This window comes from Cyclopterus lumpus, chromosome 13 (genome assembly GCF_009769545.1).
Source record: "Cyclopterus lumpus isolate fCycLum1 chromosome 13, fCycLum1.pri, whole genome shotgun sequence".
Classification (NCBI taxonomy): Eukaryota; Metazoa; Chordata; class Actinopteri; order Perciformes; family Cyclopteridae; genus Cyclopterus; species Cyclopterus lumpus.
Genome location: NC_046978.1, coordinates 21,505,289 through 21,518,414, shown reverse-complemented (window position 1 = coordinate 21,518,414; position 13,126 = coordinate 21,505,289). Strand labels below are relative to the sequence as shown.

Sequence of the window (13,126 nt, the reverse complement as noted above, 5' to 3'; positions counted from 1 at the left end):
CACATGAGACACATGAGATGTACACATGAGACACATGAGATGAACACATGAGACGTCCACATGAGACACATGAGATGTCCACATGAGATGTACACATGAGATGTCCACATGAGACACATGAGATGTCCACATGAGACACATGAGATGTACACATGAGACACATGAGATGAACACATGAGACGTCCACATGAGACACATGAGATGTCCACATGAGATGTACACATGAGATGTCCACATGAGACACATGAGATGTACACACGAGACGTACACATGACACATGAGATGTCCACATGAGACACATGAGATGTACACACGAGACGTACACATGAGACATGCACATGAGATGTGCACACAAGTTATTTAGGAGTTGTTTCAGAGTTATTTAGGACTTTTTTCTGAGTTTTCTACCTGTCTCTTTTAGGTGTAAGATCAACTATATACAACCACATCAAGGCTCTCTGAGTATCTGGTCCTGGAGTCTCTGGGTGGTCCTGGTGGGAAGACTGTCGGGACTCTATAGTTCCTGCTTGTGAATGTCAAGTCATGTGGGCAACAGTGGTAGTGGTGCTTTTTTACTGGACGTCTGAACCAGTTATGTGTGACCCATAACAACCATCATGATCCAGCATCAAGTGAGAGACCACAGTGGAGGTACCCAGACCTCCGATGTGGTGTTCTGTTGGACTGCGATGAGATTGAAAGTCAAACCAAACGTAAGTTCATCTCATTGTTTGTTGGTTAAAAACTCATTGTTTGTTGCTTAAGTACGCAGCTTGCGCACATATTTCTTCAAAAGTACAAACGTGACATTTTTTAAAAGGTGTTTCCTGACAGGACGTGACATCATCATCACAGGATCACATGACATCCACAAAGAAATCACTGGGGTTTCCCACGGCCAGGCAGAAGGACTGCCGACCTCGATGCAAAGGAGGCGGTGGGAGGTCCTCAGAGTCATCGTGACCTTGAAGACCAGAGCAGGAGGTCGGGGGCTGTTGGGTGCTGTCGTCACCAGGGGCCTCTGCCGCCACCTGTTTGTTAGGCGGAGCACTCACTTCCTGTTTGGTCGTCTCAGATTCGCTGCTTCGTTCTCCCTCCTTCTGAGCGTCGCTACAGTTTGATCCGCTGCTGTGACTTCCTGTACACATCAAAACATGATGTTGTTACTGTTGTTATGTCAGTCAGTTGTTATGTCACACCGACTTCCTGTCTCTCCTAACGAGGGATCCCTCCTGAGCTCATTTACATTTAAAGGCTTCCTTGTGATGACGGGGTGTGGCCTGCAGAACAGCTCTATTTGAGAATTTAGGTTTAATAAAGGAAATGTACTTCACTCTAAAAAAGAAAGTAATATTTCACTACAAAATGTTACGCCTGGTTTTTCTTTTGTGACATTGATTCTATGGATTATACAGAGCATGCCCACTAGAGTTCCATTCAACTCTTTACAGATGGACATGAACGCCAACAGTGGGAGAGAAGTTAGTTTTCAGCCATCAGGTCTGATGGTTTGTATAGATCCATTGATTCTACTCAGAAAACCAACCATAAAGCAGATTTTGTGTATAAAAACTAACCATAAAGCAGCTTTTGTGTATAAAAACCAACCATGAAGCAGCTTTTGTGTATAAAAACCAACCATAAAGCAGCTTTTGTGTATAAAAACTAACCATAAAGCAGCTTTTGTGTATAAAAACCAACCATGAAGCAGCTTTTGAGTATAAATGTTAGTTAGTCTTTAAAGACAAATGTATGATACAAAAATGAATTCCTATTTCCTGTTGCGCCCCCTATGGACAAGAAGGAGTTAACCAACCAGAAACACAGCACATTGTAAAACAAATATATCTGTATCAGGTGGCACATCTGATGAAGATGTAAAATGTAAAATAAGCTGCTGGGTTACAAACAGCCACGCGGTGGCACTATGGGGAATCTTTTTGAAAGGAAACTATGTTTGTTTTGAATAGTAAGTATGAATCGTGCAGTATAGCAACAGTTAGTGATTATCATCAGGATATCACCTTCACTGTGCTGACTTCCCCCTTCTCTTCCTCCCAAGGCCGGCAGCTGGTGGAGGGGGGGCGGCGAGCTGTAGGGGTGAGGGACGGGGTACTGGTAGGGGAAGGTCAGGGGCCTCTGGGGGCACAATGCTGGGCCCAGAGAATCACAATCTGATCCTCCTCCTCCACTGGAGTCTTCTTTGTGATCCAGCAGAGTCATCACACCCAGATCTGAGGGACAGGAGGAATCAGTAGTCTTGATCAGTATGAGGTACTAGACCTAAAACTCGTACTAGTTCTAGTGAACAACTTTTACGATCCAATAATTACAAGTAATCACTAATAATCACCAATAATCACAAACATTACATTACATTACATCACATATCATTTAGCTGACGCTTTCATCCAAAGTGACTTACAATAAGTGCATTAAACCATGAGTCCAAACTCAGAACAACAAGAATCAAGCAAGTACAATTTCTTCAATAACGTTAAACTACAGAGTGCTATCAGTAAGGGACATTTAAGTGCTACTAAAGTGTTAAACTACAAAGTTCTATCAGTAAGAGACATTTAAGTGCTACTAAAGTGTTAAACTACAAAATGCTATCAGTAAGAGACATTTAAGTCCTACTAAAGTGTTAAACTACAAAGTGCTATCAGTAAGGGACATTTAAGTGCTACTAAAGTGTTAAACTACAAAGTTCTATCAGTAAGATACATTTAAGTGCTACTAAAGTGTTAAACTACAAAGTGCTATCGGTAAGAGACATTTAAGTGCTACTAAAGTGTTAAACTACTAAGTGCTATCAGTAAGAGACATTTAAGTGCTACTAAAGTGTTAAACTACAAAGTGCTATCGGTAAGAGACATTTAAGTGCTACTAAAGTGTTAAACTACAAAGTGCTATCAGTAAGAGACATTTAAGTGCTGCTAAAGTGTTAAACTACAAAGTGCTATCAGTAAGAGACATTTAAGTGCCACTAAAGTGCTACTACGGCTCTACCTTCCCTATTCAAGGTGTAGTCACTAAGATGTGTTTTTAGTCTGTAGAGACTTCCTGTCCTGATGTCAATGGGGAGCTCGTTCCACCAATGAGGAGCCAGCACAGCAAACAGTCGTGACTTTGAGTGTTTAGCTCGAAGTGACGGAGCTACAAGCTGATTGGTGGAGGTTAGACCATGTCCTGGTGTGAGGTTAGACCATGTCCTGGATGTGAAGTTAGACCATGTCCTGGGTGTGAGGTTAGACCATGTCCTGGGTGTGAGATTAGACCATGTCCTGGTGTGAGGTTAGACCATGTCCTGGGTGTGAGGTTAGACCATGTCCTGGGTGTGAGGTTAGACCATGTCCTGGTGTGAGGTTAGACCATGTCCTGGGTGTGAGGTTAGACCATGTCCTGGATGTGAGGTTAGACCATGTCCTGGGTGTGAGGTTAGACCATGTCCTGGTGTGAGGTTAGACCATGTCCTGGGTGTGAGGTTAGACCATGTCCTGGGTGTGAGGTTAGACCATGTCCTGGATGTGAGGTTAGACCATGTCCTGGATGTGAGGTTAGACCATGTCCTGGATGTAAGGTTAGACCATGTCCTGGGTGTGAGGTTAGACCATGTCCTGGGTGTGAGGTTTGACCATGTCCTGGGTGTAAGGTTAGACCATGTCCTGGGTGTGAGGTTAGACCATGTCCTGGATGTGAGGTTAGACCATGTCCTGGGTGTGAGGTTAGACCATGTCCTGGGTGTAAGGTTAGACCATGTCCTGGGTGTAAGGTTAGACCATGTCCTGGGTGTGAGGTTAGACCATGTCCTGGGTGTGAGGTTAGACCATGTCCTGGGTGTGAGGTTAGACCATGTCCTGGGTGTAAGGTTAGACCATGTCCTGGGTGTAAGGTTAGACCATGTCCTGGGTGTGAGGTTAGACCATGTCCTGGGTGTGAGGTTAGACCATGTCCTGGATGTAGACTGGACCCAATCTGTTTGCTGTGCTGGCTCCTCATTGGTGGAACGAGCTCCCCATTGACATCAGGACAGGAAGTCTCTACAGACTAAAAACACATCTTAGTGACTACACCTTGAATAGGGAAGGTAGAGCCGTAGTAGCACTTTAGTAGCACTTAAATGTCTCTTACTGATAGAACTTTGTAGTTTAACTTTATTAAAGAAATTATACTTTCTTGATTCTTGTTGTTCTGAGTTTGGACTCATGGTTTAATGCACTTATTGTAAGTCACTTTGGATAAAAGCGTCAGCTAAATGACGTGATGTAATAATCAGTATAATCACAATGATGGATGATAGTCTCATCACCAGAGAAGGTCCTCACCTACACAGAGGTCTCCAAACACATAGTAGCACTGTTCAGAGAATGTCACCTTGTTCACGGTGTGCCGGATGAATCCGGCCTTCAGCAGGTTTCCTGCATACTTGCGAGCTTCGCGGCGGTCGGTGAACCCCTCCACGCTCCGGTGGAGCCAGTCCACCACATCTGAACCTGGATGGAGGACAAACTGATGTGAGACATACTCTGGAATTTCTGAACCTCCTGATTATCAGGTCCTGGACCCCTCCTTCAATCTGAACCTCTGTACCACCAGATCCTGGACCCCTCCTTCTGTCTGAACTTCCTGACCACCAGGTCCTGGATCCCTCCTTCTGTCTGAACCTCCTGACCACCAGGTCCTGGACCCCTCCTTCTGTCTGAACCTCCTGACCACCAGGTCCTCGACCCCTCCTTCTGTCTGAACCTCCTGACCACCAGGTCCTGGATCCCTCCTTCTGTCTGAACCTCCTGACCACCAGGTCCTGGACCCCTTCTTCTGTCTGAACCTCCTGACCACCTGACCCGTGATGATCCATAATGGTTGTTCTGGTTCTGCCTGTATCCAGTCTGTATCCTGGAGGATCCAGACTGGAGCGGTGAGGGTTTTCTTACCAATGAAGGCATTGGGGATTGTGATCTTCAGCCACATCCGGTCCCGAACCTCCAGACCCGACTCAGGATTGGCCATTGCCTTGACCACCGCTGTCATGTCGCTGTGGATGGTCAGATGGTTTTCTTCGTGCACGCCTGAAAAACACTGGCAGGTTATTGGGAGTGCAGGTGGTGACGAATGGACGCTGCAGTGGCTGATGGGAGTCTCACCGTAGTGGGGGGGGAGCCCTGTCATGGCGGCCGTGTGCGACACCCAGGCAGCCGGGTCGATTGGACGGACCGGCTCACCTACAAGGAGAGAGGAGAGAGGAGAGAGGAGAGAGGGAGGACAACAAGGTCAGTCTGAGCTTTAACGCTATATATTAATAAATCATATAAATTCTGTCAATTTGAGAACGACTCACTCCTCGGGAGACTGAAGCAGCCGCGAGGACTCGGATCCCAACACTTAGCCACCGTTAACGTCACCGGACTAGAGGGGGAGACAGGTAGGTTAGATGATCCAGTAGTAGTACTAGCAGTATAAGTAGTACTAGTAGTAGTACTAGTAGTAGTACTAGCAGAAGTACTAGCAGTAGTACCAGCAGTAGTAGTAGTAGTACTAGCAGTAGTACTAGTAGAAGTACCAGTAGTAGTAGCAGTAGTAGCAGTAGTACTAGCAGTAGTACTAGTAGTAGTCCCAGCAGTAGTACTAGCAGAACTAGCAGTAGTCCCAGCAGTAGTACTAGCAGTACTAGCAGTAGTACTAGTCTCACCCTGGCTTGTGGACGATGTCTCTCAGGACTCGGACAGCGTCGTCGTTACTCATGTTCTCAAAGTTGATGTTGTTTACCTGAAACAATTAGTTTATTCATAACGCACATTTCAACAACAAGGCTTAAAAGTGCTTCACATTAAACCATAAAAGCATCAAAACATAATGCAAAAGAAAACAAGATTTAAAAACAATTAAAAACAGTCAAAAAGCTAAAATTTTAGAATTTAAAATTAAAATTTGCAGTTAAAGAATTAAAATGCAGTAGTGAGATGCAGACATTGGTTGATATCCTTGAATCTGTTCAATTAAAGACAGAAAAGTCTTCAATCTGGATTTAAAGAGCTGAGGGTTTCTGGGGCACTATGAGGGTCTCCGGGGGTTCCTAAGGGTCTCTCAGGGTCTCTGAGGGTCTCAGCAGACCTGCAGCTTTCAGGGACCTTGTTCCAGATATGTGGAGCAGAAGACCTGAACGCTGCTTCTCCATGTTTAGTTCTGACTCTTGGACCAGGAAATAGACCAGTCCCAGACCACCTGAGGGGTCTGGGACTGGCAATGTATCTTTAAATCTCAGAGTCCCAGTGAGGTTCACGTGTCCAGGAGATGCTGCTCAAAGATCCTCCCCGAAGAAAAACAAGAACACCAGAAGGTATGAGCAGAAACATGTAAAGCGTCTGCACTGTAAGAAAGCAGGGAGTAAAAGCAGTAGTACTAGTACCTCTAGAGGTAGAATAGTACCTATAACAGTAGTACTAATACCTCTAAGTATAGTATTAGTACCTCTAACAGTAGCACTAGTACCTCTAACAGTAGTACTAATACCTCTAACGGTAGTATTAGTACCTCTAACAATAATACTAGTACCTCTAACAGTAGTACTTGTACCTCTAACAGTATCACTAGTACCTCTAACAGTAGTAATAGTACCTTTAACAGTAGTACTAGTACCTCTAACGGTAGAATAGTACCTCTAACAGTAGTACTAGTACCTCTAACGGTAGTATTAGTACCTCTAACAGTAGTACTAGTACCTCGAACAGTAGCACTAGTACCTCTAACAGTAGTACTAGTACCTCTAACAGTAGTAATAGTACCTTTAACAGTAGTACTAGTACCTCTAACGGTAGAATAGTACCTCTAATAGTAGTACTAGTACCTCTAACAGTAGCACTAGTACCTCTAACAGTAGTACTAGTAATACTACTAGTAGTAGTACCTGCAACAACATGTCTCCAGGCTCGATGCGGCCGTCTGCTGCCACAGCTCCCCCCTTCATGATGGAGCCGATATAAATACCTCCGTCTCCTCGCTCGTTACTCTGACCCACGATGCTGATACCCAGGAAGTTATACCTCTCTGAGAGACAGACAGGGGGACAGGGAGACAGGTAGGCAGGGAGACAGAGAGACAGGTAGGCAGGGGACAGGCAGACAGGAGCAGAAAGACAGGTAGGCAGGGAGACAGAAAGACAGGTAGGCAGGGGACAGGCAGACAGGAGCAGAAAGACAGGTAGGCAGGGGACAGGAAGACAGGGGACAGGCAGACAGGAATAGAAAGACAGGTAGGCAGGGAGACAGAGAGACAGGTAGGCAGGGGACAGGCAGACAGGAGCAGAAAGACAGGTAGACAGGGGACAGGCAGACAGGAATAGAAAGACAGGTAGGCAGGGAGACAAAGAGACAGGTAGGCAGGGGACAGGCAGACAGGAGCAGAAAGACAGGTAGGCAGGGGACAGGAAGACAGGGGACAGGCAGACAGGAATAGAAAGACAGGTAGGCAGGGAGACAGAGAGACAGGTAGGCAGGGGACAGGCAGACAGGAGCAGAAAGACAGGTAGACAGGGGACAGGCAGACAGGAATAGAAAGACAGGTAGGCAGGGAGACAGAGAGACAGGTAGGCAGGGGACAGGCAGACAGGAGCAGAAAGACAGGTAGGCAGGGGACAGGAAGACAGGGGACAGGCAGACAGGAATAGAAAGACAGGTAGGCAGGGAGACAGAGAGACAGGTAGGCAGGGGACAGGCAGACAGGAGCAGAAAGACAGGTAGGCAGGGGACAGGAAGACAGGGGACAGGCAGACGGGAACAGAAAGACAGGTAGGCAGGGAAACAGAGAGACAGGTAGGCAGGGGACAGGAAGACAGGGGACAGGCAGACGGGAACAGAAAGACAGGTAGGCAGGGGACAGGAAGACAGGTAGGCAGGGAGACAGAGAGACAGGTAGGCAGGGAGACAGAGAGACAGGTAGGCAGGGGACAGGAAGACAGGTAGGCAGGGAGACAGAGAGACAGGTAGGCAGGGGACAGGAAGACAGGAGCAGAAAGACAGGTAGGCAGGGAGACAGGTAGACAAGAGTATTTATTACTACTAACCAAAATACTGCTTAGTGGTGTTACATCATAGTATTTATTACTACAGTGATGATGATTAGTAGTTAGTTGAGTATCTCCATCTACAACTTTTACTGCACTCCATGTACAAATACGTCCAGCATTACTGAGGTAAATGATGGGAGTATTCTTCTAGTACTACTTCTTCTGGTACTACTTCTTCTGGTACTACTTCTTCTAGCTCTACTTCTTCTGGTACTACTTCTTCTAGTACTACTTCTTCTGGTACTACTTCTTCTGGTACTACTTCTTCTAGTACTACTTTATCTGGTACTACTTCTTCTAGCTCTACTTCTTCTGGTACTACTTCGTCTGGTACTACTCCTTCTAGTTCTACTTCTTCTGGTACTACTTCTTCTGGTACTACTTCTTCTAGTACTACTTCTTCTAGTCCTACTTCTTCTGGTACTACTCCTTCTAGTTCTACTTCTTCTGGTACTACTTCTTCTGGTACTACTTCTTCTAGTACTACTTCTTCTGGTACTACTTATTATAGTCCTACTTCTCCTGGTACTACTCCTTCTAGTTCTACTTCTTCTGGTACTACTTCTTCTGGTACTACTTCTTCTAGTCCTACTTCTTCTGGTACTACTCCTTCTAGTTCTACTTCTTCTGGTACTACTTCTTCTGGTACTACTCCTTCTAGTTCTACTTCTTCTGGTACTACTTCTTCTGGTGCTACTTCTTCTAGTTCTACTTCTTCTGGTACTACTTATTCTAGTCCTACTTCTTCTGGTACTACTCCTTCTAGTTTTACTTCTTCTGGTACTACTTCTTCTGGTACTACTTCTTCTAGTACTACTTCTTCTGGTACTACTTCTTCTGGTACTACTTCTTCTGGTACTACTTCTTCTAGTACTACTTTATCTGGTACTACTTCTTCTAGCTCTACTTCTTCTGGTACTACTTCTTCTGGTACTACTCCTTCTAGTTCTACTTCTTCTGGTACTACTTCTTCTGGTACTACTTCTTCTAGTACTACTTCTTCTAGTCCTACTTCTTCTGGTACTACTCCTTCTAGTTCTACTTCTTCTGGTACTACTTCTTCTGGTACTACTTCTTCTAGTACTACTTCTTCTGGTACTACTCCTTCTAGTTATAATTCTTCTGGTACTACTTCTTCTGGTACTACTTATTCTAGTCCTACTTCTTCTGGTACTACTCCTTCTAGTTCTACTTCTTCTGGTACTACTTCTTCTGGTACTACTTCTTCTAGTACTACTTCTTCTAGTCCTACTTCTTCTGGTACTACTCCTTCTAGTTCTACTTCTTCTGGTACTACTTCTTCTGGTACTACTCCTTCTAGTTCTACTTCTTCTGGTACTACTTCTTCTGGTACTACTTCTTCTGGTGCTACTTCTTCTAGTTCTACTTCTTCTGGTACTACTTATTCTAGTCCTACTTCTTCTGGTACTACTCCTTCTAGTTCTACTTCTTCTGGTACTACTTCTTCTGGTACTACTTCTTCTAGTACTACTTCTTCTAGTCCTACTTCTTCTGGTACTACTCCTTCTAGTTCTACTTCTTCTGGTACTACTTCTTCTGGTACTACTCCTTCTAGTTCTACTTCTTCTGGTACTACTCCTTCTAGTTATACTTCTTCTGGTACTACTTCTTCTGGTACTACTTCTTCTAGTACTACTTCTTCTAGTCCTACTTCTTCTGGTACTACTCCTTCTAGTTATACTTCTTCTGGTACTACTTCTTCTGGTACTATTTATTCTAGTCCTACTTCTTCTGGTACTACTCCTTCTAGTTATAATTCTTCTGGTACTACTTCTTCTGGTACTACTTATTCTAGTCCTACTTCTTCTGGTACTACTCCTTCTAGTTCTACTTCTTCTGGTACTACTTCTTCTGGTACTACTTCTTCTAGTACTACTTCTTCTAGTCCTACTTCTTCTGGTACTACTCCTTCTAGTTCTACTTCTTCTGGTACTACTTCTTCTGGTACTACTCCTTCTAGTTCTACTTCTTCTGGTACTACTTCTTCTGGTACTACTTCTTCTGGTGCTACTTCTTCTAGTTCTACTTCTTCTGGTACTACTTATTCTAGTCCTACTTCTTCTGGTACTACTCCTTCTAGTTCTACTTCTTCTGGTACTACTTCTTCTGGTACTACTTCTTCTAGTACTACTTCTTCTAGTCCTACTTCTTCTGGTACTACTCCTTCTAGTTCTACTTCTTCTGGTACTACTTCTTCTGGTACTACTCCTTCTAGTTCTACTTCTTCTGGTACTACTTCTTCTAGTTCTACTTCTTCTGGTACTACTTCTTCTGGTACTACTTCTTCTAGTCCTACTTCTTCTGGTATTTCTTCCAGTACTACTTCTGGTACATATTTATGGTACTTCTTCTGGTACTACTTCTGGTACTACTTCTGGTACATATTTCTGGTACTTATTCTGGTACTTCTTTTGGTAATACTTCTGGTACTACTTCTGGTAGGGGGGGTAGCTTAGCCTTAGCTTTAGCTTAGCACAAAGATGTTAGTGTTGTACTTCTTCTGGTACTCACCCATGTTCAGGGTTACAGTGATGACGTTGAGCGACATGGTGGAGTCAGTGACACTGCTGAAAGACACAGACTGAGACAGACAGTAGGACAGACAGGAGGACAGACAGGAGAAGAGATACAGGAGGACAGACAGGAGGACAGACACAAGGACACACAGGATACCAGACAGGAGGACACACATGAGAACAGACAGGAGGACAGACAGGAGGAGAGAGACAGTAGGACAGACAGTAGGACAGACAGGAGAAGAGATACAGGAGGACACACAGGAGAACAGACAGGAGGACAGACACAAGGACACACAGGATAACAGACAGGAGGACACACATGAGAACAGACAGGAGGAGAGAGACAGTAGGACAGACACAAGGACACACAGGAGGACAGACACAAGGACACACAGGAGAACAGACAGTAAGACAGACAGGAGGAGAGAGACAGTAGGACAGACAGGAGAAGGGAGACAGTGGACAGACACAAGGACACACATGAGAACAGACAGGACAGACAGGAGGAGAGAGACAGTAGGACAGACAGGAGAACAGACAGAAAGAAGAGATACAGGAGGACAGACACAAGGACACACAGGAGAACAGAAAGTAAGACAGACAGGAGGAGAGAGACAGTAGGACAGACAGGAGAAGAGATACAGGAGGACAGACACAATGACAGACAGGAGAACAGACAGGAGGACAGACAGGATAAGAGATACAGGAGGACAGACACAATGACAGACAGGAGAACAGACAGTAGGACAGACAGGAGGAGAGAGACAGGAGGACAGACACGAGGACACACAGGAGGACAGACAGGAGGACACACAGGAGGACACACAGGAGAACAGACAGGAGGACAGACAGGAGGACACACAGGAGGACACACAGGAGAACAGACAGGAGGACAGACAGGAGGACACACAGGAGGACACACAGGAGAACAGACAGGAGGACACACAGGAGGACACACAGGAGGACACACAGGAGAACAGACAGGAGGACAGACAGGAGGACACACAGGAGGACACACAGGAGGACACACAGGAGAACAGACAGGAGGACAGACAGGAGGAAACACAGGAGAACAGACAGTAGGACAGACACAAGGACACACAGGATAACAGACAGGAGGACACACAGGAGGACACACAGGAGAACAGACAGGAGGACACACAGGAGGACACACAGGAGGACACACAGGAGAACAGACAGGAGGACAGACAGGAGGAAACACAGGAGGACACACAGGAGAACAGACAGGAGGACAGACAGGAGGACACACAGGAGGACACACAGGAGAACAGACAGGAGGACAGACAGGAGGAAACACAGGAGAACAGACAGTAGGACAGACACAAGGACACACAGGATAACAGACAGGAGGACACACAGGAGGAGAGAGACAGTAGGACAGACATGAGGACACACAGGAGGACAGACAGGAGGAGAACAGACAGGAGGACAGACACAAAGTTAAAAGATAAGAAAAGAGAGACAAAACAGAACGACAGACGAAACTGATCACATGACATCATGTCAGCTGCTTCCTGTCTGAGACTGTCAGAATAAGAGCACTACCTAAGGTGTGTATGTGTGTGTGTGAATAAGAGCACTACCTAAGGTCTACTGCACACTGTGCTGCGTATCTTCATGTCAATAAACACAAATATACAAATAAACACATGATCAACATTTATATTTATTTAAATATTAAAATTAAAGTTTAAAACCTTGTGTCTGTATGTGTGTGGATGTGTGTGTGTGTGTGTGCATGTGTGTGTGTGTGTGTGTCTGTATGTGTGTGTGTGTGTGTGTATGTGTGTGGATGTGTGTGTGTGTGTGCATGTGTGTGTGTGTGTGTGTGTCTGTATGTGTGTGTGTGTGTATGTGTGTGCATGTGTGTGTGTGTGTGTGTCTGTATGTGTGTGTGTGTGTGTGTGTCTGTATGTGTGTGTGTGTATGTGTGTGCATGTGTGTGTGTGTGTCTGTATGTGTGTGTGTGTGTATGTGTGTGCATGTGTGTGTGTGTGTGTGTGTGTCTGTATGTGTGTGTCTGTGTGTGTGTGTCTGTGTGTGTGTGTGTGTGTGTCTGTGTGTGTGTCTGTGTGTGTGTGTCTGTGTGTGTGTGTGTGTGTGTATGTGTGTGCATGTGTGTGTGTGTGTGTGTCTGTATGTGTGTGTGTGTGTGTGTGTCTGTATGTGTGTGTGTGTATGTGTGTGCATGTGTGTGTGTGTGTGTCTGTATGTGTGTGTGTGTGTATGTGTGTGCATGTGTGTGTGTGTGTGTGTGTGTCTGTATGTGTGTGTCTGTGTGTGTGTGTGTGTGTGTGTCTGTGTGTGTGTGTGTCTGTGTGTGTGTCTGTGTGTGTGTGTGTGTGTGTCTGTGTGTGTGTGTGTGTGTGTCTGTGTGTGTGTGTGTGTGTGTGTGTCTGTGTGTGTGTGTGTGTGTCTGTGTGTGTGTGTGTGTGTCTGTGTGTGTGTGTGTGTGTGTGTCTGTGTCTGTGTCTGTGTGTGTGTGTGTGTGTGTGTGTGT

At 45.3% G+C, this 13,126-nt stretch overlaps 1 protein-coding gene across 4 annotated transcripts in view; it reads right to left on the bottom strand.

Moving 5' to 3' along the window:
- Positions 1–254: 254 nt before the first annotated feature.
- LOC117741438 (segment polarity protein dishevelled homolog DVL-3) overlaps positions 255–13,126 on the bottom strand; it is a 19,630-nt gene continuing 6,758 nt past the window's right edge. Inside the window, exons 7-15 of one of the 4 annotated variants that reach the window (XM_034548485.1) lie at positions 10,598–10,667; positions 6,908–7,047; positions 5,693–5,769; positions 5,342–5,409; positions 5,148–5,225; positions 4,938–5,072; positions 4,329–4,496; positions 2,025–2,234; positions 255–1,138 (exon numbers count right to left, since the gene is read on the bottom strand). In XM_034548485.1, the coding sequence (XP_034404376.1) occupies positions 858–1,138; positions 2,025–2,234; positions 4,329–4,496; positions 4,938–5,072; positions 5,148–5,225; positions 5,342–5,409; positions 5,693–5,769; positions 6,908–7,047; positions 10,598–10,667 (1,227 nt within the window). In that variant the 3' untranslated portion in view covers positions 255–857. Of the gene's footprint in view, positions 1,139–2,024; positions 2,235–4,328; positions 4,497–4,937; positions 5,226–5,341; positions 5,410–5,692; positions 5,770–6,907; positions 7,048–10,597; positions 10,668–13,126 lie in introns of those variants that run through there. The other 3 variants (XM_034548484.1, XM_034548486.1, XM_034548487.1) reach the window with 3 other exon arrangements.